The 26,012-nt window shown below is 36.1% G+C and overlaps 1 protein-coding gene across 6 annotated transcripts in view; it reads left to right on the forward strand.

Annotated features, from left to right (window-relative positions):
• Positions 1-26,012, forward strand: part of ATP2B1 (ATPase plasma membrane Ca2+ transporting 1) — a 121,217-nt gene that overhangs the window by 59,879 nt on the left and 35,326 nt on the right. For all 6 annotated transcript variants that reach the window (XM_087449116.1, XM_087449115.1, XM_087449114.1 and 3 more), the window contains 8 exons: positions 6,944-7,141; positions 12,682-12,936; positions 13,027-13,152; positions 16,978-17,118; positions 19,650-19,688; positions 20,455-20,616; positions 22,128-22,342; positions 24,990-25,232. In XM_087449116.1, the coding sequence (XP_087305242.1) occupies positions 6,944-7,141; positions 12,682-12,936; positions 13,027-13,152; positions 16,978-17,118; positions 19,650-19,688; positions 20,455-20,616; positions 22,128-22,342; positions 24,990-25,232 (1,379 nt within the window). The remainder of the gene's footprint in view (positions 1-6,943; positions 7,142-12,681; positions 12,937-13,026; positions 13,153-16,977; positions 17,119-19,649; positions 19,689-20,454; positions 20,617-22,127; positions 22,343-24,989; positions 25,233-26,012) is intronic.

Here is a 26,012-nt window from a genome sequence, read left to right on the forward strand (position 1 = left end):
AGTAGTACTGCATTAAACAAAGGATAAAAATGAATTCATAAAAATTAAAGATGGGTATCGAGTGGTAGTCTGTCAGAGGCATGGCTTTGTGGACTTGTAAAGGGCAAGAAAGCAGATGAGACACTAAGCTTTTTAAGTGGTGGTTGCTAAAATTAGATAAAAGAGAAAAAAAGCAGGGGAATTAAGAAAAGGAAACAGTGGTAGAAAGAAACAAAAGAAGTATGTGGTAGGAAGCAGGGTAGAATCAACAGCAATTGTCCCTGGCTGACTAATGTTTCCATCATGTTTCAGATGGCAGCTGATATATTTGCACTCACTAGAACTAAGGCTGTTGGTATTGGTGTGCTTAGACCATGTCTTCATGGTGCAATGTAATAAAACTAACATTCACACATGGAAATATATTTTAACTCTCGAAAAAAATCAGCTCTTTGCCCAGGGTAAATCATTATTGACTTATAGACCTCTACGAGAATGCTCTGTTGCCCTGATGTATGTGCTTGGTTGTTCAGGTTGGCACAGCCCTTTCAGACATTCAGCAAGTATTTGCATGGCCTTGGTGTGCCAGTCATGTATGTTTCACTTCTTGTATAGAGTTATCAATGAGATAACTTTATATTGATGATCCTGCATGACCTTGTCCTAGAGATTTATTGCTGCTGTAATAGGGAATTATATATTTAATTAATACCTGCTCAGGTCACTAATTTTCATTGCTTATGAATTTTTTTTCGGTAGTTGTATCACTAACTACTTCTCCTCTAACTTTGTAGTATGTATATTATTTTTTAAAGTTGTAGTTGATACAGCCTGAAGTAGCATAGCTTTAGTTAGAGTTTGAGTTCAGTTTTCTGAGTACAGTAGATGTATTTCCTTCTCAAAGCATTCTGTTCTGTCTTTCATAACATTATACTCTTAGAGTTTTCTTTCTTCCTATCTGGCCGGTCTCATCAACCTCCGGTGCTTTCCTTTAAATGTTGGTAGACCTCAGGCTTCTGTTCGTCTATACATGCTCCTCTTCGTCTGTACTCTCTCCCTGGGTGATGTCATACATTCCTGAGACTTCACATGTCATCTGGATGCTGGTGATTCCAGCAGCTGTAGCTCCAGTCCAGGTTTTTCTCATTAGCTTTAGGCCTAAAAGCCCAATCAGTTCTTTTTAGATATCTTCATTTTCTCCACCTTTCCAAACTTTCCCTTCTGAAAGCATACTTCTCTTTTTCCCTTTTCCAACAAAACCGTTACCCACCTTGTTACGTGGCCTTGACTTTGACAGGACTCTTTCAACCTCTGTCACTCATTTGGTCCACAAGACTTGGAGATTCTAACTCCTAACTTTTTCTTAACTCAGGGGTTTCTGCTTCTTTACATCCTCACGACCCTGTTTGAGGCCACTGTCTTCTCTTGCAGTAATTCAGGTAACAGCGTACTAACTGGTGTCTTTTCCTGTCTCCCTTCACACTGCCTGTCACTTTCCTGCTTCAAGCTGGCAGTGGTTTCGCATTGCCCTTAGAATGAAGTTCCAACTTCTCACTTAGGTTAAATCTCTCTGGGATCTGGCCCCTGCCTGCCTCTCTAATGTCATCTCTTCTTTCCAACTCTGCCTGTCAATGTTTGAGGCATAGCAAAACTTTTGTTTTCTTAAATACTGTTGTGCCCAGGTCACTCTTGTTTTGGGGCCTCTTACATACTGATCTCTTCACCTAAAACACCTTAGATCATCCTTCCTATGACTGTTTATCTCTTAATCATTCTTAAGATCTCAAGTTGGATGTCTTAGATTCCCTTATCCACCTCAAGCCCCTAAATTTTGGATTCCAGTTCTCTGTGTACTCCCGTAACATCCTCACCACCCCCATCATAATACGTAACACCTTGGGTTGTGATGAACTGGTTACGTGTCAGTCTGCCCCACCGAACTATGCGTTTCTTGAGGGCAAGTGCCAGAGAAAGGCATCCTGTCTGATTCATTTCCCTTTGTGTGTTTAGTGCCTGTCAGTGTCTGGTGCGTGGTAGGCATTCAGGAATGCGTGCATAAGTTTGACTGTAGACCAGTGATTCTTAAATTTGGCGGGGGGGGCAGGGTAGGGAGGAGGTCCCCTCCTCTTTTGAAATTGAGAATATGATGAGACTACTAGTCTGTTTCCCAAGAAGAAAGCACATAAACATACATTTTCACATACTTTCTCAGTCTGCACGTTTTCCTTTGACCCTCACTTAGAGAAGTCAGGGTGGCTGCTGCCGCCACCGCTATCACACAGGCACATAATTACACACAAACACAGACGTAATTTCAAGTGCAGAATTTGATAAGACCGTGGTATGTGCTGTTTATTAGCCATGATTTTCAGTTAAACCCACCTGTTTCCTACATTCCAGTACTTCCCCCTCTTCATTTCCTAAATTGAGACATGATTTTATTAGTCCCAGCGGTTGAGATGCTACATTTTCTTGTAAAACATCAAGCTATTGATATAATTTGCATTTTATTCTGTAATATGTCCTTTTCAAATATATAAATGATACTCTTAATTATTTATTCTAGAATGAATATAGGCTTTTTTTTTAACTTCCCACAATGTTGGATCCAGACCCCAAAAGCATATATTCTGAGGCTGCTTTTGATGGTTTTTGAACCTATTTTCTCTTTGTGAAGCTAACTGGGCTAGGATCAATGCCATGCATGCCCTTGGCCTCATTGCCACTACACTACAGTCAACTGAGCCAAGAGGACTAGGCAGAAGATTTTTCATTATGTTTATTCGTAAGTTATTCTTAATGATTTAGTATCATATCTTCTCTATTTTTAAAACCAGGACCATATAATCTCATTATCATTACCAGTTCCACCAGCTTAGCTATATCTGTTCCCCACAAACTTTGCTTTCTCCCGCCTCACAGTGGAAGCCTGTCCCTGCACCTAGATTAACACCCATGCCCTGGGTTCTGTTCCCTCTTGCCTCTTCAAAGGCTTTATTCCAGCATTAGCCTGTGTCTCGTGTATCATCAGTGTCTCCTTTACTTGATCGTTCCCATTGGTAAATAACCTGCCTTAAAATCTATGGCTCATCTTTAAAAAAACAAAATGGGTTTTATTTACCCATTTAAATTCACCTTTACTGCTTTATTTCTCCCCACTGCATCACACTCCTGGAAAAATGTTATCTATAGTCATTGTTTCCACTTAGCATTCTCTGTTCAGTTGTTTCTAATCAAACTTTCTTCCACACCACTCCACTGGAAGATTCCTTATCAAGGTCATCTGCCTCCACTAGCGAAAGTCAGTTGTCCATTCTCTGTCTTCATCTTACTTAACCTTTGTAACCCCATCTCATATAGTCAGCCACATCATCTTTTTTTTTTTTTTTTGTGAGGAAGATCAGCCCTGAGCTAAAATACATGCTAATCCTCCTGTTTTTGCTGAGGAAGACTGGCTCTGAGCTAATGTCTATTGCCAATCCTCCTCCTTTTTTTTTCCCCAAAGCCCCAGTAGATAGTTGTATGTCATAGTTGCACATCCTTCTAGTTGCTGTAAGCCACATCATCTTTTTAAAACTCCTTTTCTGGGCTTCCGTAGTACTACACAAACCTGTTTTTGTGCCTGCCCCCCTTACCTCCTGCTGTTTGTTCTCAGTTGCCTTTGGCGTCTCTTCTCCTATCTGACCATCAAATGTTGGAGTGTTCTAAGGCTCTCACCTCAGCCCTGCTCTCTTCTTGTCTACTTATTCTAGCTTTCAGGAGCTCTCATCAGGCCCATGCCTCCAGAATTGTCTGTATATTGATGACTCTGGCTCAGACCTCTCCCTTAGTTCTGAAAATGACTAGCTAGCTGTCTACAAACATCTCCATTTGTTTGTGTAATGGGCATCTCGTGTTTAAGTCTATAAAACAAAACCATTAATTCCTGCCTCCCTTTATCCACCCAATCATGCAATTCCCAAAGCCTGCCCTGTCTTGGTATATGTCTCTACCACCCATCCACTTAAGGGCACGGACAAAAAAAAAACATCTACGTCATTCTTAGTCTTCTCTTTCTCTTTCATCCTGTCTAATTCTTAAGCAAATTCTGTGTCATCTCCTTACAAGATACCTGGCAGGTCCAGTCACTCTGCCTCCACTTCTAAAACCCAGATGCTAGCCACCATCATCACTTACTTTGTCCTGCAACAGCCTCCCAACTGGTCTTTTTCCTCCACTCTTGCACTCTTTAGTTTATCCTTCACACAACTATTTATGTGAGATTAGTTATCATTACCCTACTATAAAATCTTCTACTGGTTTCCATTGCACTTAGAATAAATGCCAATCTTTTCTCCATTTTATTGTAATTATCTCTTTGTCTCCCTCCAGTATAATATAAGGTTGCTGAATGTAGGACTTGCCTTGTTCTCGCTGATTCCTCAGGATGTAGGACAGCACCTGGAAGTAGTGGATGTTCAGTAACTATCTGGTGGAGGACAGACTATTGTTACAAAACTGTTGACTTCATTATATTTAGATTCTGTAAGTTTATTATTTTATATTAATGGAAATGTATTGCCACCAAAATGGAGTTAAAACCTGTAGTGTTCAGTTTGTAACTCGTCTTCCCCCTTAGTTTGCTTAGTAACTATGACCCTGTAGTTTATGATGTACATATTTTGTACCTTCTCCTTTGGTCTTTCAAAAACAATTCTGTTAGTTATACCAACAAATATTAATAATGTTCCCCGTCAACCTCCAAAGAGGTTAAGTGACTTGCGCAAGATTTCAGTAGATGAACTGGAACATATGTCCTCTAATTCCTAAACCAGACAGCTTTATTGGTGTAGTGACCTAGGTGTGTGCTTGTATGAGTGGTGGTAGGATAGAAGAATTATAATAACCTTTAGGACCAACTGTGTTTTTACTTCCCAGATTCCCTCCAACAGGCATTTTTAAGCTGTGTTTAGCTCTATGGCTATTCTTTTCAGCATTAACATAAAATATTGGCCTGTGTTATAACCAATATAAGTTAAGATTTGATCACTTATTTTTATAGTTATATAGTGATATATAAAACTACCAGGTGTTATATATGTAATTAATGATATGCTCTATTAAGTGTGAGTTCAACTGATAGAACCAATATCTTCAAACAAACTTCTTGGAAAAAATTGAAGACTGATGCTGGGAGGGATAGCAATCTTTTATTTTTGCTAATAAGGGCATTAGAACATAAGACAGACAAACTTACCCACTGTCTAATATCATCCTTTCATGAAAGAAAGGACATTTAATTTGAAAAGCAGTGAGCACCTAATCTCAGAACATCTCAAAATATAGTTCTTTAAAACAAATAATTTTGTTTTGTGGAAAACCTCCCTACATTGATTACCCTGTCCCTCGATTAAACCATGGACCCGTGTTAACTGTTTGCAGCCAGATGTGTTGGGGAGCATTGCCCTAGTCTGAAGAAACAGTGTGTGGATTCTAAATTATAATTTGCAAGTTTCTTCTCTCATATTATCTTTCTCCCTGATCACAGTTACTACAGTCCTTTACTGGCTTTCTTTTCGTTATTGTCTCAAAGCCTACAGCTCTATAGAAGCTTTCAGTTGATGACTTTTGTCATCAGAAATATAAAATGCTTTCTGAACTGCCCCGTATGGACCCAACTTTGTTACAGTTACTAGCGAAAAAAACATTCTATGGAATCTTTTTTGCTATCTTTAACAAAGTAAATAATTACTTTAAAATCTATATATTTCTTTCTCATTGTTTATTTTAACATGAACTTTCTTTGTTCTCTCTCAGCCTTCTGCCTGCCTCCAGGTTGAGATTAATAGCTAAAACACTTAAAGCCAAGAGTCTTCCAGTAATCTGCTGTTTTCCTGTCTTCCTCCTTTGATGTTTTCTTAGAATGAGCTCTTGCCCAAAAAAAGAATTGAAGTTAATTAAGTTAATTATAAATTTGAATTTATGATGATAGCTTAAACGTTGTATCATCATGGTGTCTCTGCCCCCTTCTTCGATATTCTTAGACAAAGGAAAAATGTCATTTGTCACTGCTGTCGGTGTTTTCAGACCCCCACAATAATGCATATGTGTACATACTTTGCTTTAGCTAATTGAGGTATATCTAGGTTGGACAGGACTAGCAGGTTTAAATTAGAGGAGGGCTTGCTTGTTGGGGTGAAGGAAAGGCAAAATTGATGTCCATCCAACTGTCTCTTACCCTCTTTCTTCGTAGCTTTCTGACTGCACACTCCAAGCAATAAATATTGGTCCTACAGTGTACCCTTTCCCGTATGGTGACATAGGTGCGGTCAGTCACTAGCACCACCACGTCTTTCTTCAGTTGGAAAGAAATCCTGAAAGTAAAACTTGAAAGGTCGTCCTAAGTCTCCTGTTTTTTGTGACTTGCAAATCTTTTATCAATCCGAGTATAACAGACATTTTAGTAGAGAAGTTTTAGAGCTTATAAGAATTAACTTTTCATTGTTCTTCAGTGAATAAGAGTGAAAAGCAAAGACTTCCACTGATTAAGTTAACTACGACGCAACAAGTTGATCAAATAAATACCTTTATATACGTCCCCCATTTTGGAGGGAAGACATAATAAGTAAAGGTCAGGAAAATGTTTAATTCTAATATAAAACCACCAAGCTGCCAATCACTTCTGGTCTTAAGCAGTCTGTGAGACAGTATAAGACAAAATGATCAAAAATAAGCAGTTTGGAAAAGTGAAAATTCTTAATCCAATCTTGAGTTATCTGATCAAAATGTTCTCTTAAAGCACTGCACATGTTTTTCAGTGATTTACATTTTGTACACTTAGTCTGATGCACAAAGATAAACCATTTTGATAGGGTCTTATGAATTGGAACCTAAAGTGTAACAAATGAATGTGTTTTGAATAAAATAGATATTTTCATTTGTAAGTAGTAAAACTGTTCACTGAAATTTGTTTTCTTTTTATTAGGTTTAAGTGGAAACCCTGCAGATATAGAGAGAAGAGAAGCAGTGTTTGGAAAGAACTTTATACCTCCTAAAAAGCCAAAAACTTTTCTTCAGTTAGTATGGGAAGCATTACAAGATGTCACTTTAATTATATTAGAAATTGCAGCCTTAGTATCGTTGGGCCTTTCTTTTTATCAGCCTCCAGAAGGGGATAATGCACGTAAGTAAATTGGGGAGAAAAAAAAGACTACTATGCGTGGTGCTAAGTTCAGCTCATTTACTTACTTGATACATAATAATAATAGCAGACCAGCATTTATTGACTGTTTGCTGTGTGCTAGGCACCATTCTAATAGTGCTTTTAATAGTTCTTTAAATACCTCAGATAATTTTCGCAATAACCCTATGACATAGTGTCACCTCCATTTTACAGTGAGACGCAGAGGTTAAATAACTGCCCGTATATGCATACTGTGTGTCTAGTAAGGAGCTAAGCCATATATATGATGTGGTCTGTGCCATCACAGGGATTTAAGTTCTTTAGAACACTATTGTGAAATAATTAGTTTTTAATTAGTTTTTTTTTTTTTAATCTTTAGGAAAATCATTACGAAAGCAAAATTCTACTCTCTTCCCCAATCCATTACTTGTCAAATCCTTATTTGCTATATACATGATTTGGGTAATTTCTTTGCCATTCTAGAAATGTTTATACTACAGAGTATCCTGACCAATGGAAAAATACATTATAGAAGGGTAGATCTGCTTTAACTTGTAGCTATAGATAGTTTTATTTTCTCTCACCTTTCTATGTCCTTCATTTCTCTTTTAAATTTCTTCTTCTTCTCTTTTTAAAAAAATTTATTTAAAATGGATATTCCTGACAGTACATTCTATAATTGATAGGAAATCTAGCTTGGGTTTTGGTCACTATATTGAAGTAGCTATAGAGTGAACCAATTTTTATTTTATGTATCAGAAGAGTGATTCACCAAAATATTTTTTTTGTGAAAGCTTCATTCTTATGCCTTTCAAGTTATGAAGAATTTAACAAATATTTGCTAACTCCCAAAGTTTGCTTAGGTAATCACTTAAAGTAATTCCTTCAGAGGTATGCCTAGAGCTCATGTGAGAACTTGTTTTTTTGGAGAATGTTGGTCACAGAATAAGCCAGTTTATCCGAGAGCAGTGGAGATCAGAGTTTCTCAGCAGCAGTGCTTTTGACATTTTGCACTGGAACATTCTTTGTTGCCATGTTCAGTGTATCACTCCCCAGGTGAGGCAACCAAAAATGTCTCCAGACGTTGCCAGGTATCCCATAGGGGACAAAATTGCCTGTGGTTGACAATCACTAATGTAGATAAGAAAAGACTTAGGCAATATTCTTATGAGTATTGAACCTAATTATTTTTAAAACTTTTATTTATTTTTGTTAGCTAAATAGTACATATTTTGCTGTAGAAAAATTAGGGGGGAAAATGACAATTCATAGGAAATAATATTCACCAAAAATCTCACTTCTTAGAGATTACTGCTATACCATTTTGATATATATCCTCCCAGATTTTAAAAATATGTTTTTGTGTATATGTGTGTATGTGTGCATGTGTGGGTAAGTGAGGATGTGTACATGTGTGTCTTTTTATCTGAAAAAGGAGGGCATACCATGTTTAGCAACATACAGATAAATTCTTTAGTGTGCAGTTTACCCAACTGTCATTAAGGAATACGAGGAATTGGTATTCTAGAATTAAGTTAGCAGATTATTAAAAAAATTTTAACATTTTTCTTCGAAGACTAAAAAAACTAAAGGAAAATATTTTCAGTGGGAGTGGATTTTGTTACTAACAAGGTCTGGAACAAATCTTTTTGGAATTCAGGCTGCTTCATTTATAGGATGTAGTGACAGACCCTATATTAAATTTGCTTAAGGAGATATGGTATTAGATGCAACTGGAAAGATAATCGAGTTGTCAGTGTCATAAGGCACTTTAAAGAGACTCAAAATCTGCTAGAAGTTGTTCATAAAATAAAGATATTTTTTCTCCATGCTGATAAGTTGTTTAGTGTTTGCAGTTTAATTTTTTTAACATTTATTAATGTACTTCGTGTTTCTTTTCATCATGTTATAACACTAAGAAGTAGTAACTTGCTTAAAAGGAAACCCATTCATTGTAAATCTACAGTCATAGAAATCTAAATTATCACAGTTTCTTACTGGTACTGTTTTGTGTGAAAATAAGCACTATGACTCAGACCATAAATAAATCTATAGTCACTAGTGTACTAGTGGTTCTCAGACTCTTCGGTCTCAGGGCCTTTTTACACTCAAAGTATTGAGGACTCCAAAGAGCTTTGATTATGTGAGTTACATCTGTAGATATTTACCAGATTCTAAATTAAAACTGATAAATTTAAAAATATTAATGCATTTTAAGATAACTGTGATAATAAATATATAATCGTAATTTTTATGATTATTAATGAAGTTTTAAATGAAATAAAAAGAGTAGTGGTGTTTTTCATTTCATCGTATCTAATGTCTGGCTTAATTGAAAATAACTGGATTCTTGTCTGCTTCTGTATTCATGGTGCTGTTTTAGCGCATGTAATGTAGTCTTTGGAGAATCACTCTATATGTTCATGAACTGTGAGCCAAATAGCATCTTAGTCTGATTATAAAAATAGTTTTGACCTCAAGGATCCCCCTGGAGTTCCTGGACAACGCTTGGAGAACTGCTTCTTTATGCTATTGATGCATACACTTGATACATCACCCAAGAAGTAGCTCAAGTAGGGGATTTTAGAATAGAATATTTACCTTGTGATAGAGAACATAGACTGAATTTAGATTGTGCATCTCTTTCAGGTGAATATATTTACAAGGGAACGCCTTTGGTAAAATCGATTTTTATTGTTTGTTTATACTTGCACTTTACTAAAAACATTGTTAAAATACTTTTTTTCATATATGACTGGTAAACTACAGTCTGTTCTTCACTTTGATTTTGGGATTATTTTTTACCTGCAGCTCTTCTAAAAATTTGTGATGTTCATCAATAGGAAAAGGATTCAATTTCTAGAAATATTTTACTACTGTCTATTTCGAGATCATTCTAACTTTGCGTAATATAATATAGACCTATATATGAAGGGAAATATGTCATTAACTTGTTTCGAGTTCTCTTTTGAAATATTCAGTAGTTTAGTTGTAAATATGCAGGTGAGATTTAAAACTGAAAATTAAATAATTGTCTCACAATTCCTTCACCCTTAACCTCTGTTGCATTGATCTTTAAACTTTTTTGGTTATTTACCCTATCTATCAGGAAAAGAAATCCAAGCACGTATCTCCAAATGATGCATTTATGAATTATATATATGTGTAATGCATTTATTAATTATATATATTTGTAACTATATGTAATGTGTGTATTTTTAAACATATATAAAAATAGAAATTAAAAAATTAAAAAGATGAAATAAAGTTTAAAGTTTTGATTTTTTTTTTAGTAGCCATAAAACATCATTATTGATAGCATGATTGAATATACATTATTATATTTTATAATCTTGCTTTAACCTGATTTGGGTCTAAGGTTGGTTTATTTCAGAGCTTGGTTTTAATGTCTCTGTTTCTGAAAAAGAAACTAAAACCTTAGGCAAATCCACGTGGAAGAGTGTACTCACTAAATCATGATATTTATCTTCACTCCCATTCACTAGTTATGCAGAGGTTTTTGTTGCAGTATGACTGGTAAATTCCATCTTCTGATGTCAGTCTGTTGTTCTTGCACACTATTCTAAAGTATTGCATTTTTATATTTTTAACCAATGACATCAAAACCCACTGAAATGCTTCATTTGGAAGATAATATTTTAGCTGTGATGGTGAAAGTGGTCAACATGGTATTTCAACCTTCATCTGTTCTTGACTCCAGACTTGCTTTATATGATTCAGAGAGCAAAGCCTATCTTCTGGGCAGGGGGAGGGGTAAGGGGCAGCTGTCCTTACAGCTTCTACTGTTTAAAATAATGTAAACCGTAAATTCACTTAACTGGTTATTGTATGAAATGATATATGGTCATTTCTTCAGTTTCAGTATAATTAAAATAGAAGTTTTAGTATCTGGCTGGGGGGGGCTGGCACTCTGAATTGGATCATCCTGCCGTCTCCTTTGGAGAATTTGCTTTATACTCGTTGTTGGCTGAATCCTACTGATGGTCCTAAGGATATTTTTTGTGAGTGTTCACATCATCCCTTCCATTTCATCTCCAGTTGATTCTACTCCAGTCTCCCTTCACATACCTCTCCCAGATTAATTTTTATTCAGTACCCTTGCACCTCAAATCCTCTCTTCAGTTCATGCTCACTATTCTGGAATGTGCTTCAGTCATTTCTGGTGTCATTCATTAACTTATTCTTTTCTTCTCAATAATCCTCTTCCTGCTTTGTCTGTCCTGAGAGAACCATTGACTTTCAGAGATTTCGACTCAACCCTCAGTAAGAAGTTACTTTATGTAGGGATGCAGAACATATTTCTTCATGTGAATTTATAAGTAAGCTTTCAAGAAACAATACTTTCCATTACTACATGTAGATCCTTTCTATTTTGTTCTGTTTCATTTTTCAAAATGCTAGTCATGAGCCACTGAACTGATTTTAGACTCACAAATAGATTATAGCCCGAAGTCTAAAAAGCACTATTCCCTTATTTTTTCACCATTATTGACCCTACTGTTTTGAGTTTTTGTTTTTTTCCCCTCCTTTATCTTTTTCTGAACTCTTCTGTCATAGAGCCTTTGTACTGACTCTGATCTCTCCCCAGAATGCTCTTCTCTTAGATCTATATGGCTGGTTCCCTTTTACCATTTGGCTCCAAGTTCAAATGTCATGGACACCTCAGAGGGGCCTTCTCTGTTCACCCAACCACACTTAGCCCTCTGTCTTTATTTGGTAGCACATCATCATGTTTTATTTTCTTCATAGCACTTAACAATATCTGAAATTAATTATTTGTGTTTTATTATCTGAATTCTTCATACATCATCCACACCTACCAATCTGAGTGTGAGTTCCATGAGGAGAGGGACCTTGTGTGTCTTATCCATTGCTGTTTCCCTAGCTCCTAAAATAGTGTCTGGCTGCTAGAGTAGGTGCTCAAATAGTTGAATTCACGATTAGCACTTTGCTTAACTTCTCATGTTGTGAAAGCCAAGCTTTGATTATACTCCAGTAAAAATGATACAGTTAAGTAAGCATGATTCGTGGGTAGCACATAATATTTGAATTTTCATGTATGTCTTGCCTACCATATGTAATGTATATAATAGCATTAATCATTGGTTGAGTGCAAAGGATGTTTCAGCCACTGCGCTACCTACTTTACAGGTGTCCTCTCCTGTGATCCTCACAACTCTGGGGTAGGTGGTGGTATCCTAATTTGACAGATGAGGAAACCAAGTCTCAAAAATAAGTAACTTGCCTTAGGGCTGAGATTAATCTTTCCCAGTGTCCTTACTCTTAACTAGTACCCTAGACTCCCTCCCTATCCTGAGGATGAGAATCTTCAGAGGCAGGGAACTTGAAATTGACATAGGAAGCATTCTTGTCGTTATGGAATGCTTTGAGTTCAATTTGGTGTTTAGAGCTATAAGTAAAATAAATGGGGTATATAAACATTGTAATTAACTTGTTACATGTCTGTTGCCGTCAATTCAGAATCATTTTTGATAAGCATTTTCTTTCTTTCCAAATAGTTTGTGGACAGGTTTCTGTTGGAGAGGAAGAAGGTGAAGGTGAAACTGGTTGGATTGAAGGAGCTGCAATCCTCTTGTCAGTAGTGTGTGTGGTGTTAGTAACAGCTTTCAATGACTGGAGTAAGGAAAAACAGTTTAGAGGTTTGCAGAGTCGAATTGAGCAAGAACAGAAGTTCACAGTCATCAGGGGTGGTCAGGTCATTCAGATTCCTGTAGCTGACATTACTGTTGGAGATATTGCTCAAGTGAAATATGGTAAGTGAAGAAGAGCAATCCACCTTACACTAGCTGTAATATTATTGCAGTCTTGTTTACAGTTTAGCAATTCATTGCTTTTTGTTTTAGGTGATCTTCTTCCAGCTGATGGCATACTTATTCAAGGCAATGATCTTAAAATTGATGAAAGCTCATTGACTGGTGAATCTGATCATGTTAAGAAGTCTTTAGATAAGGATCCGTTACTTCTATCAGGTATGAATTTCTTTTACAACTTTGAACTTTTTCCTCCTCTACAACTTTATACCATTGTCAGCAAACACACTTTCCTTGAAAGCCAATAATGTGAAGAGGATTTTGTATTTTATGTTAGCTTCTACGCTTATAATCCTTAGAGATGTTTTTTTTTGTAAGCTGGCTGAGACATTAGAGATCTTTGAGTCCAGAGCTATATTGTACAAATGTGGAAACTGAGTCCAAAAAGTAAAGAGATTTGAGAGTTAGTGTTAGTTCATGTTAGTGTAATGGTACAACTAAAATATAAGCCTAATGATCTCTATTGAATTGTTCAGTTTTTCTGTATCACATTTATTCTTACGGCCTTATTGAAGTAGAAAATTAAAGAATGATTGTGTTTAAAGTAAATTAATGAATTCTCTATGATAGCCTACAAAGGGCAGGGTTTTTTTTTTGTTTTTTTTTTTTTAAGAACTGATAAAATCCTTCAAGTTTACCTAATCCAACTCCCTCATTTAACTACTGAGGAATGAGTGAAACATAATCTATTTCTCTAAGATGATATGACTAATAAACAGAAGGTCCAGGAGTAGCACCACATCTACTAGGCAGGATTGAATTTGTACATAGTTAAGACATGTTCTGAGAATGGAGAAGGGACGGATTTATTTGAAATGGGGAGGTGAGTGTCTACTTGGGAGGCTCTTATAAAACCCTAACTGTGACAGCTTGACCTCAGGTTATTTGGAAATGAAGTGGAAGGACTGATGGGGAAAATTACAAGCTGCCTTATAAAGTGATGAATGAGAGGAAGTCATAGTACCACAACTTGACTCCAAAAGCATGCCAGTTCTTTAGCTTTTGATTTCCAGGTTCCTACTCTTGATTTTCTGTTATTCCTTATAGAATTTTTAAATTGTCTGTACGACAATTGTTCTAAATTTGTTTGTTAGATTGAATTATACTAGAGTTTGAAGGAAGCAAAATGTTGCCTATTTGTCTTCTGTTATCACTTTCAGATGTTAATGGAGTGCTAACATTTTATACATTGTAGGGAGATTCCTACTGATTTAACTATTTAATAACTTGGCAGCTATAGTTTTTCAGTCCTTCTCTGTAAACTTTTTACTTAGTTGAACATAGTTTTACTGAAACCAAAGTCAAACCTGTGCCAAGGGTCAGTTAAGTTAGAATTACAACTTCAGACACATACCTAAGTTTAACTATTACCTTTTTAAGATTTGCACCTATGTGCCAAAAAGCTTATTGCAAAATACCCCGCCACTAAAAATCAATGTAATTACATGTACAGTCATGCACTGCATAACAATGTTTCAGTCAACAACAGACCACATATACAATGGTGGTCCTGTAAGATTAGTACCATATAGCCTAGGTGTGTAGTAGGCTATACCGTCTAGGTTTGTGTAAGTACACTCTATGATGTTCGCACAATGAAGAAATAGCCTAACGATGCATTTCTCAGGACATATCCCCATCGTTAAGCGATGCACGACTATATATATATTTTTAAACACCATAATAAATAGGGTAAAAGTTTCAGTTATAATGTAGACTTAGGTTTCTTTGAAAAAATCTTGAGATTTGTATACCTACAGTATCCTATACCACTAACAACATTCATACTCTATTTGGGTTTTTCTTTATATTGATGTGCTTGTAATTCATTCCAAATAGAAATATCTTGGGTATATAATGTATTTAAGTATAATGTATACTTATTCCTTGACATACTTCTAAGAAACTTTAGTTACTGTTAACCAAATAAAATCTATAATCTTTCCAAAGGAGAGGGAAGCTATCTAATCATAGCTTAGATAGCCTAGACTAACTGGGCCATGATATTAGGTGAACGGAGATAGTCTGCTCTTGCCTTTTCGGGATATATACTTCATGAACTTTCATGTACATCTAGCTTATTTACACAGTGCTTAGCTATTCAGATTGACACCCTTTAACTGAACTTTGGTCCTTTTCTGTTTTAATAGAGATGGCTGGTAAGTTTAGGTAGACTCAGGTTCCTAAGACACCAAGTATACCAAGAGAACTCTGTAAATTTTCCATGTTTAAGAAAAGACTGAAATAACTTTGTAGAGTCTCTTATCACAGTATGGGTGGGAAAGTTTTTCTGCATTTATTTCCCTGTTCCAGAAATGTACTAAAAAACATGAAATGCATTTATTTTTAAATTTATTCTCATGATGCCATCTCTCACTGCTGTTCTTGGCTTCTTAAATTTAGATTTTTAAAAGCAGTTACTCAGTTAGCAATGGAGATATAACCAGAACAAAAACTGTTTACTTTGCCTGAGCACATTAACTGCCAACGTCTGGTTACCTGTGGTAAGAAAAAACAGAACATAAAAAATTGAAATCCGCCGAAAGCCAGAATTGTTTAAAGAAACAAACTGTCTTTCACACATAGTCCTTGCTCAATAAATATTTTCACTCTCCTTAATTTCATTTCTTGTTTCCCTTGCATTTTCACTGGCAAAGAAGCTAATAGTGAGATATTCAGAATATAGATTTTTAAAAACAAGAAAATCAAAGGCCTAAAAAATTCATATTGGATAAGTTACTCAGTAATTAATAGCCAAATATGAATTCTTAAGTACTGGAGTACTTACGTAAGTACTTTCATAAGTACTTACGTAAGTACGTATGCTTTGTGATCTTATTCTGCAAATAACCTTTGAGCATTGATTTGGTACATAAGATGGTGGTAGGTGCTACAGACCCTGCCCTCCAGATGGTTGTGAACTAGGAGATCAAATAAATAAGTGATAACTGTAAAGAAGACTTTATTGAGTGTTTTATAAAAAAAAAAAGTTAAATTTTGAAGCTACTTGAAATTCACAAAAATATTAGAATAGAGAGGTGGGAAGCCTTTGAATGAGTGAGGAAAGATGCAGGAAGGTAGAGGCACAAGTCGGAGAACTGTAAACAAGTTTATGGGCGTATTATTATAAGAAGAATATGCCCTCTGTCCTGTGACAGAGCTGGAGTGAATCTATGCCTTGCCACTTAATAGTTGTGTAACCTTGGGCAAGTTTCTAGAAAATAAGAATATAATGCCTGCCAACTTGCAAGATAGCTGTGAGGGACAGGGTCAGAATTGAATCAGTGTCCCCATCTCTGCTCTTTAGCTTTCTGTAATGGAATTTTTTGTTAGAGTAGTGGGTGAAAAAGTTTGAAAGGTTGGTTGATTTCAAGGTGACTACTTTGGACTTAATCCAGGAGGCAATGTGGAGTCAGAAGTTTTTCAGCTGTGAGAGGCTTATGATAAAATCACATTTTAGGAAAATTAAAACTGATTTCAGGATGAACTGGAAAGACACACTAGCTAGGAAGCTATTGCAGTAATCTAGGCAGGCTGGAGTAGAAAGCCTGGGTTAGGTAGAGGTTGTGGGGTAGGGTGTGGGAAATATGGCATTTGTTGCTGTGGAATCTATTTGGTTATAAGCACATTTCTTTATAAGCAATGTATTTCTCAGAGAAATGTCTCTAATAATAATAAGATTATAATTACAAATATTGAGCGTTCATTGAGCCGCTACAAATTCCAGGCAGTGTGCTAAGCACTTTACATTTATAGGCTCATCTGAGTCTCGTTTTTATAAAGTGTAGGACCTGTTCTCCCCGTTTTACAGACGAGGAATTGAGATGTTATAATTTGCCCAACATCACATGATAAATGAGTGGTAGAGTGAGATTTGCACTCAGATATGACTTATTACAGAGTTAAAACCTTAAGCACAAGAATTTAGGTTTTATTTAATGTCATACTTATTGAATATAAAAAACAAGTGTTCTGTCGTCGTAGGTACTCATGTAATGGAAGGCTCTGGGAGAATGGTAGTTACTGCTGTAGGTGTAAATTCTCAAACTGGAATTATCTTTACCTTACTTGGAGCTGGAGGTGAAGAGGAAGAGAAGAAAGATGAGAAGAAAAAAGAAAAGAAAAGTAAGAATAGCAATTTACTGTAAGAATTGGTATTTGGAAATATGGCAACCAAGATCGTCAGAACTGGTACAAAAAAATACACTTCTTTCATGAGATTCTGAAATGAAAAGTTGTACAGAAAGTTAATTACCCAATATTGTACTTTCAAGTGGTAGAATTAACCAAAGGGAAGTTTTTCTTTTAGACCTAATAGTCTATGAAGGGTCTTTAGTGAATACATCAATCCACTTGACCATGGCCAGACAAATTCAGCATGTCCTCGAACACTTCCATTGCTTTTATTCTGTTAGTCCTCCAGTTTTAGAATCTCCCTGTCATCTGCCCAGCAAAATGAATTCAACTCGCACTTTCTATTTGCTTGTTTTTTCTGCTACTTGAGTAGTAGCTTTCTTTGTCAGCCATATCACACTTCGGCCCCATTGAGCTTTTAGTCTTTTTCAGGTTTTCTACTGGCATTTACATTTCCCAGTCTGTACTTATGCAGTTGGTTTTTGGACATAAGAACAAGACTTCACTTTCACACCTGTTATGTTTGTCTTGTTATATTCAGCCCATCGTTAACTGTCAAGGTTTTTTTATTTTGATTCATTGTATTTGCTCTCCCTCCAAGTGATCTGTCATCAACAAACTTCATAACCATAGTTTATCTGCAAGGATCTTGTAAGGAACTCTGTCATACTTAGGGAAACAGCTCACAATCACTTAGTTGAGGGGCATGGTACTTTTCTTAAGAAGCCCTCCCCACCCTACTTCTAGGTCTCTGCTTTACCACCCTTTTCTCCCATTCAGGATCACTCCTCCAGAGTTTTTTCCCTCTAGGTTGACAGCAGTTAACTGTGGTTTAACCACTTAGATTTATTTAATTTTACTTAGGAAAGTAAGCGCATATTTCTCTCACACACATAAGTATTTTGAGATCTTCTAAAATAATTGCCTTGCTAAAATCTTGGTTTGCTGTAACTACAGGAGTGTTTTTAATATTTGGGTGTTTTGTTCTTTGAGTTTTGTCTTTAGCTATGAAATCTTTATTTCAAACTGAAATGTGTTTGAAAAGTTCTGGCTGCAAGCGAGGATAGCAAGCCCCACGTTCTAGGTTTCCCCTATCCCAGTCCTCATGATAGCCTTCCGTGTGCCACCTTGGCTTTCTTAAGGTGGAGTGAGGCAATTTGAAAACCAGTAGTAATGATACCATTTATTGAGTGCTTTATATGCGTAATCTCATTAATCCTCACAACCATAAGATGTAAAGGCTATTACTCTTTTTACTGATGAGTAAACTGAGGCTTATGGAGGTTGTGTAACTTGCTCCAGGTCAAAAATCCACTAAGTGGCAGATCAGACCCTCTCGTCTGGCTCAAGAGTCTGTGCTCTTAACTGTATACTGTGTTGATCCTAATTTATAGGAAACTAAAGTCAATGGACCCTATTAAAGAAGAAAGAGAAGTTTGTATCATGACTTGATTCTTATTGACCCCACAGTGTCTTTTCCAATAAGCACCCTTTTTTCTAAGGCCTTATACCCCTGTTTTTATTAATCCAGTCAAGATTATTGCCAGGAATTAACATCTAACTGATTATCTACCATTTCTGATTCTTGGAATATTTTGGTTTCTTTTTTTGGAATGGAACACCATTTTTCCATCCGTGGATTTCCACCTCTCCTCGCATTCCCTTGACTGCTTCAGTGGTCACTCCAGAGCAGTCCAGGGTAATCTGTTTCAGTTCCCTCCAAGTCTGGAATGTGGCTGTCGGCTCTCTCTCCAGACTTGAGCTCACTGAAAGTAGCTAGGTATTCTCCTACTATCTCCTCATCTATCTTGAGCGTCTCTTCCTTCTTGACCATATTTGTTCCACATTTTCCAGTTTGAAGATAGCTCTCCTTGATAGAGAAATTGGAGGAAAAGTAGGCTGAATGGTTCCACTTCCTCTTTGTCATTTTTAATATTATGCCACCTACTGCAAACAGTAGACCCATGCCCTCCTTAATTACTGTGTTGCTTCAGACATTCTCATCTTTCTGTTTTCTCCACATCTAAGCTAGTTTGGGAATTACCTTACCTGGTAATCTTACTGGCTTATTTTGTACACCTCTCCCATCTTTTATACATAGTTTTTGTTCTCATTTCCATCAAAGCTGTCCTGCATGCCACTTGTCTTCCTATGACATTCCTTCTCCCTTTCTACCCCTGCCTTTTTCTGCTTTCTTAGGATTATATCTATATTTAGTTTGAAAACCCCTCGCACCATATTTGGGTTTATTACAGCATAAAAAAGAATAAAGTCTTATGGAGAAATCAAACAAGAATAGATGCCCCAGATTATTTTGGAGTGTTCCCCCGTGGTCAAGACCTAGGGAGTGATTGCCCCAGCAGGTCATTACAAGCCAAATGGCTTCTAATCTGTACACAGACACAAACGCACACACCATTGTGTAACAGTTCTGTTATAGAAATGTGACCTACGTTTGCATAATTTAGCAGGGCTGTATTCATTTCTCTTGGAAAGCTTTAATTCCCATTTTGTTCCTACAGATAAGAAACAAGATGGAGCTATTGAGAATCGCAACAAAGGTAAATTCAGGAGGATAAAAGTACGGTTAACTTATTTTCATTATATCCAAAAATGTATCTACTGTGTACTATATTCATCCAAAAGTAGGATACATGTAACAGAGAAAATCAACAATCTATGTTGACTTGGGGAACCTCTCTTCCTGTCACTGCCTTACTCTTGCTGCCTTTACAGTGTTAAATAATAAGATTTTAATTACGACTTAGGGTAGTAAACTTAGAAAAATCCAGATGTAGTTAACTTTAAACTTAAGCGTTTGGGGTGTTCTGACATTGGTTACTATATAATTGCTAGCAAAAAATGCATAATAAAATATATAACAAATGTTTTTTGCATTTATTTAAGAATCTGTAAGCATATGTACATTTCTCTGTATGTATGCTCATACATAATGTTCTACATTATGGTCATAACTTATATGGGAGGGATTTCTGCTGTTTGGAATGAGTCTCATTATCTAACACAACACTTGGGAAGAGAAGTGATTGGGGATTTAGCTCTTAGTTTAAGGACCTTGTCTTTCTTCTTAACCCTCATATCTGTTACCGAGCACAGCATTCTCAGTTCTGGTTCAAAGTTTCCCAACCTAGTGTTGCTGTTGTCTTATTTTCTCTGGGTAGACATACACGTGCATACACACAAAGCTGAATGTTTAACCTTTTCTAGTTTCTATAAGAAACTTGATTTTTTTCAAAAATTGCTTGAAAATGTTAAGAGTTGTGTGTCCTTAAAATGTGCTGAAATTATATTTGCTCTTAAATGTAGCAAAAGCCCAGGATGGTGCAGCCATGGAAATGCAGCCTTTGAAGAGTGAAGAAGGTGGAGATGGTGATGAAAAAGACAAAAAGAAAGCAAATTTGCCAAAAAAGGAAAAGTCTGTTTTACAAGGGAAACTTACAAAGCTGGCTGTTCAGATTGGCAAAGCAGGTATAATATATAGAAGAAAAGAAGGTGTTTTGTTTTAAAATACACTAACTTTCTGCTTAAAAATCAACTTTTGACACATCTAAGTCTGGAAGTCGTTGCTTTGTGAGTGGAAAGGGAGTTAAAAATATTTTCATTTTTATCCACAGTGAACCAGGCCTTTTGAGTTATTGTCGATCCTCATAATGTCATTACAGCTTGGGAGCTGTTATCTCCATTTTACTAGTAGGAAGTGTCCTCTCTCGACTAGGTAACGAGTGGTCGGGTTAGGAGTAGCGCCTGAGTCGTCCCAGTTCACAGGCCCGTGCTCTCATCTGTGAATTTCTGGGAGCCGTAGAGAGACGGCTAGCAGTGAGGTTACTCAGTACAGATTACCTAACTATATTTTAATAAAAAGAAATTTCACCACATGTTTTGCTCATCTTTTTACTGACTATCCATGAAAAAAAATTAGGTATCTGTTTTTCCAGAAGTTACGGTTCACTTAAATTGAATGGATTAGGTAGAACATCATCCTGGTGAGGCCGAAGTTACTAAACTACTGCCGTCCCTAGAAAACTCCTGTTAATGGAACCACTCTTTAGAGGAAAAAAAAAAGCAGAGCTCGGAGCTTAAAATAGAGCATGCCCTCCAGCAGTGCCATCTTTGTTAAAAGAACACGTGTGGCTAAATCAGCATGTATTATTAAAATCACTTAAATGGCATCATTCTCTTCCTAGGAATATGTCGCGAAAAGTGAAGTTTTTGCTTCTGTCCTTAAAAAGCTTATTATCTAATAGCAAATATTTGCTTTTTGTAATATGTAGCCAAACGGTAATACCGACTCATATAGTGTTGGGGAAAAGGGCGGATTTACGATGGTGATGGTATTTAATAGACAGTAGATTGGGTTATTAGACCCAGATATGTGGATGTGTCTTATATTTTAATGTTCATTGATAAGGGACTAAATATCCTATAAAATAGAGCGGTCAAAGATTTGTAATACATGATTAATTCTTGGTTTTCTAAGTTAATAAAGCATTAAGGATAGATGAAAAGAAATTAAGAAATAATAATTCAGATAATTTGTGTTTTTCTAAAAAATGTAGAGTTGAATATTTAATTCCAATGCTCCCCATTTGTCAGACTCACATCAACTTCTCTTTCAGCATTAGGCAAGTTGCCAACATGGAAAGCACCAGTCTATGCTAAGTTTTTGGTGTTTCCTTGTCGTTGCCTATTATTGTGTCTCAGCCTCAGTCAAAGACCCAAAGATATAATTTAGTTTAAGAATCATAAATGCTTTTCTCCCAGCTCTCCTGGGGACAGAGCTATACTTGGAAGCAGAAATTAAATCTGACAATGTCATGTGATGAGTTAGGTGCAGAAAGGGAGGTAACTGTTTCTCAGAGAAATTAAAATGAATATTACCAAACCAGTTATAATTCTTCCAGTGGCTAATATGTAAAAGACAATGGGTAGTGTCTGGAATATTTAAATAATTATATTTTTCTTTTTTTGTATACTGAAAGGTTTGTTGATGTCTGCCATCACAGTTATCATTCTAGTATTATATTTTGTAATTGATACATTCTGGGTTCAGAAGAGGCCATGGCTCGCTGAGTGCACACCAATTTACATACAATATTTTGTGAAGTTCTTCATTATTGGAGTTACGGTTTTGGTGGTGGCTGTACCAGAAGGTCTTCCACTTGCAGTCACTATCTCCCTGGCTTATTCAGTCAAGGTAAGTAGAAAATAGTTAAGGAGGTGTACTAAGTTTAAAGTCTCAGCTGGTGTAGAAAATGCACATCTGGTTGCTCTTTTCTTTCTGGTTCTGAAACTAGATTTCCGTAAACTTACACAGTTTTCTTTAGAAATGCTGTCATTGATTTCCTCCTCCTTCCCCCAGTTGAAGATCTCTGTACATCGAGACCCGCACATTCCTGGGAGGGCAGCCTTGACACAAAACTGAGTGCAACTCTGCTAGGCAGGGTTCTGGCTTAATATGCATTGGCTTAATATGCATTGTATGATAGTTATATGTCAAGTCATGTGCCCTCCTTTTTTCCATCTGTAAAATTAAAGTAAGAACGTTTGTCATTTACATTTGGTACAAGAGCAAGAGGGTTCACTGGTGTCTGATCTTCTGCGGCCTCCTTATTTCTGCTCCTCCACCCCTATCACCCCACAGTCGAGCCTTCACATGGTAGGTAGACTTGTGTTTCTAAAAAAATAATCCAGATCATATTATTTCTTTGTGTAAAACTCTCCAGTGGCTTCTTAACACACTTAGAATAAAATCCAAGCTCCTTATAGCCTGCAGGGCTCTGCCCCGTCTGGCTCTTACTTACCTCTTGATGCTCGTCTCCTGCCTCTCTCTCCTTCTGGTCCAAACTCACCCGCCTTCCTGCTGTTCCTCAAATATCCCAGCGATCTTCTCACCTCCCGGCCCACTTGTTCATTCGTTTGAATCATCTGCTCGCCTACTTTATTCACATCTCTTCAAATGTCACCTTCTCTGACCACTCGATTTACAGTAGCTCAATCCTTCTTGTTTTCCAAGTAGAATGCTTAAAAATGAGTTTCGATGGCTTTGCTGGCTGCTCTTTACCAAAAGTAATAATCTGTTTGAAGATTATTAATTTATTTTTATCAATTTTATTTCTTATATGGAAAAGGTGAATTGGATTTTTTTTTAGAAAATGTTTAGCTTGGACTTGATCTTTCTTTCAAAATGGCTTCATGAATAAAATTATACTTAATGGAAGAATGCTGTTCTTGTCAATTTTCTAATGTTAATTAGCAGTTCTCCTTAAGGAGCATTGCTGACAGTGAGCAATATAATTAGTCATAGTTTCTCCTCCAACGTTCTTATCTCCAGTTTTGCCAGGTAGTTTATGATAGATCTATCATGATAAGAATAATTTTTGCTTATTGAGTTTATTTTCTTTTCAAGCATTTCACATCTTTTGTTTCAAAAATAAAATGGTAAATGTATCAAAGTGATACATTTTTTTTTTGAGGAAGATCAGCCCTGAGCTAACATCCACGCTAATCCTCCTCTTTTTGCTGAGGAAGACCGGCTCTAAGCTAACATCTATTGCCAATCCTCCTTTTTTTTCCCCCAAAGCCCAGTAGATAGTTGTATGTCGTAGTTGCACATCCTTCTAGTTGCTGTATGTGGGATGCGGCCTCAGCATGGCCGGAGAAGTGGTGCGTCGGTGCGCGCCCGGGGATCCGAACCCGGGCCGCCAGTAGCAGAGCGCGCGCACTTAACTGCTAAGCCGTGGGGCCAGCCCTATTAATTTTTCAGTTGATCAAAAAGATATAAGCAGGATTGATTTGTGTTCCTTTAATAGAAAATAAGAGCATTTTAACTACTGTTTTTTAAACTTTTATTAAAAGTTTATTTCGCCCAAACGTTAGCAATTAACTGTTCTTTTCACTGAGGTATGTAGTCTTTATGGATCCTCTGTTAGAGTTTTGCAAAATTGAACACATTTTCTTTACTGAAGATCTTCATTCTTTTAATCTTTAATATTAATGCAAGTCACAGGTATTTTGGAAGGTACACATCTTCACCATGTTTATTTCTTCAAGGAACCGGTTTTTTGCAGTGTTTTGCGTATTAGTAGTCATGGAACACACTTTGTAAAATAACTATAATTTTTAACCCATTCCACATATGTTTTGAGAATTGTCAAGCATTTTAACTTAGATACTTTTTAGTTTTAGTGAAAACTCTTGGTTTTTTAGAAACTGTCTTTTTTGTTCTTGTAAATAATAGGAAGAGATGTTTGTAAGGAAGAGAATACCAAGTGTACCAGCATATGGAAAAGATAAAATGACCCATTCTGGTTCTGATATGTTAATCTATCAGAGTCAAAAAAAAAAAAAAAATCAGGCAACTACATGCCCACAAACTCTCTATTTTAACTGATAAAAGCTACTTTTTCCTTGGTGATTTGATACAAGAATCTTTTGTTTTCCACTTAATAAGGAGGCTTAATCCTTAAATGTGATACACTCTTGCATGGCTGTAAGTACCTCTGTACATAGCACAGATTGTGGTTGCTCTTGTAATGCAGGGACACTTTGCAGAAGCTGTTGGAGGCATATAGTGCACGTGATTTGTGTGTGGGTACAGGTATCTGTATTCGTTTACTAGGTTATGTTATGTAGCGATAAAGTGATTGAAACCACAGAAAGCTAGTACTCTCTTGAGCTTATTTGAATAGGTCAGGTATACTAAAATTCTTCCAGTATTAAATTGGTGCTTAAACTGAAAGTTTTAATTCTGATTTTAAAGCAGTTTATAATCATTTTAATGTAATGAAGTGATTGGTTTTATATGGAGCTTAACTAGATTTTTCCTTTTTTTTTTTTTTTAGAAAATGATGAAAGATAATAACTTAGTAAGGCATCTGGATGCTTGTGAAACCATGGGAAATGCTACAGCTATTTGTTCAGATAAAACAGGAACATTGACAATGAACAGAATGACAGTTGTTCAAGCTTACATAAATGAAAAACATTATAAAAAGATTCCTGAACCAGAAGCTATTCCACCAAATATTTTGTCCTATCTTGTAACAGGAATTTCTGTGAATTGTGCTTATACATCAAAAATATTGGTAAGTTTTTTTTAATAATTAATTTATATGTGAAAATTAAATTTTCAATTTGTAGTGATTAGACTATATGTAGCTCTTCAGACCTACCATTACCAGATATAAACTGAAGAACTGGATTGTGTTAAGTTTTTGAAAGGCATATATCCATATAATGCATATAAGTTTTTTTGATACAGTTTGTTACGAGTAAGATCTGTTGATCAACATATACATTGTTTACTTTTATTTTTCTCCTCCTATATTTTGAATTTTCTGTGTTTAGAAAGAAACTCTCAAGCCTTATAACCAGAACAAGTTCTTAACTTTAAATTCTTATTAAGCTCATTTGGTGAAAGAGCAGGCTATCTTACTGTAGAAAGTCAACTCTCAATTTTCTACAGAAAATTTTGAAGCCAGATTTCAACTTAAAATACTGTGTTTTATATATGCTTACTCTGTACTCTGTTTAGTTTCTCAGTAGATCCTGCCTATAAGGTGATCCTTAGACCTTTTGAAACTTACTTAATAAAGTAATTCTAGACTTGTGCTACCTTAGAATAAAATATTTTCAACTTTGCAAGTTTTAAAAGTCTTATTTATAATATAAAGCATGAAACTGTTTGACTTGACATGTGTGCTAGTGATTTATGGATGCAGACCATGAACAAAATTAAATTACAAGTTGTTTAGTGAAAATATGCATGAATTGGATGATTGGACTGGAAGGTTTTGGGATCTTGGTTCTAGATCTGGCTTTGCCTTTTACTAGCTGAAAGTCTGAGTTTTACTTTCTTTAATTGT

This window comes from Ceratotherium simum, chromosome 25 (genome assembly GCF_057802395.1).
Source record: "Ceratotherium simum simum isolate JZ-2026a chromosome 25, ASM5780239v1, whole genome shotgun sequence".
NCBI classification, from domain to species: Eukaryota; Metazoa; Chordata; class Mammalia; order Perissodactyla; family Rhinocerotidae; genus Ceratotherium; species Ceratotherium simum.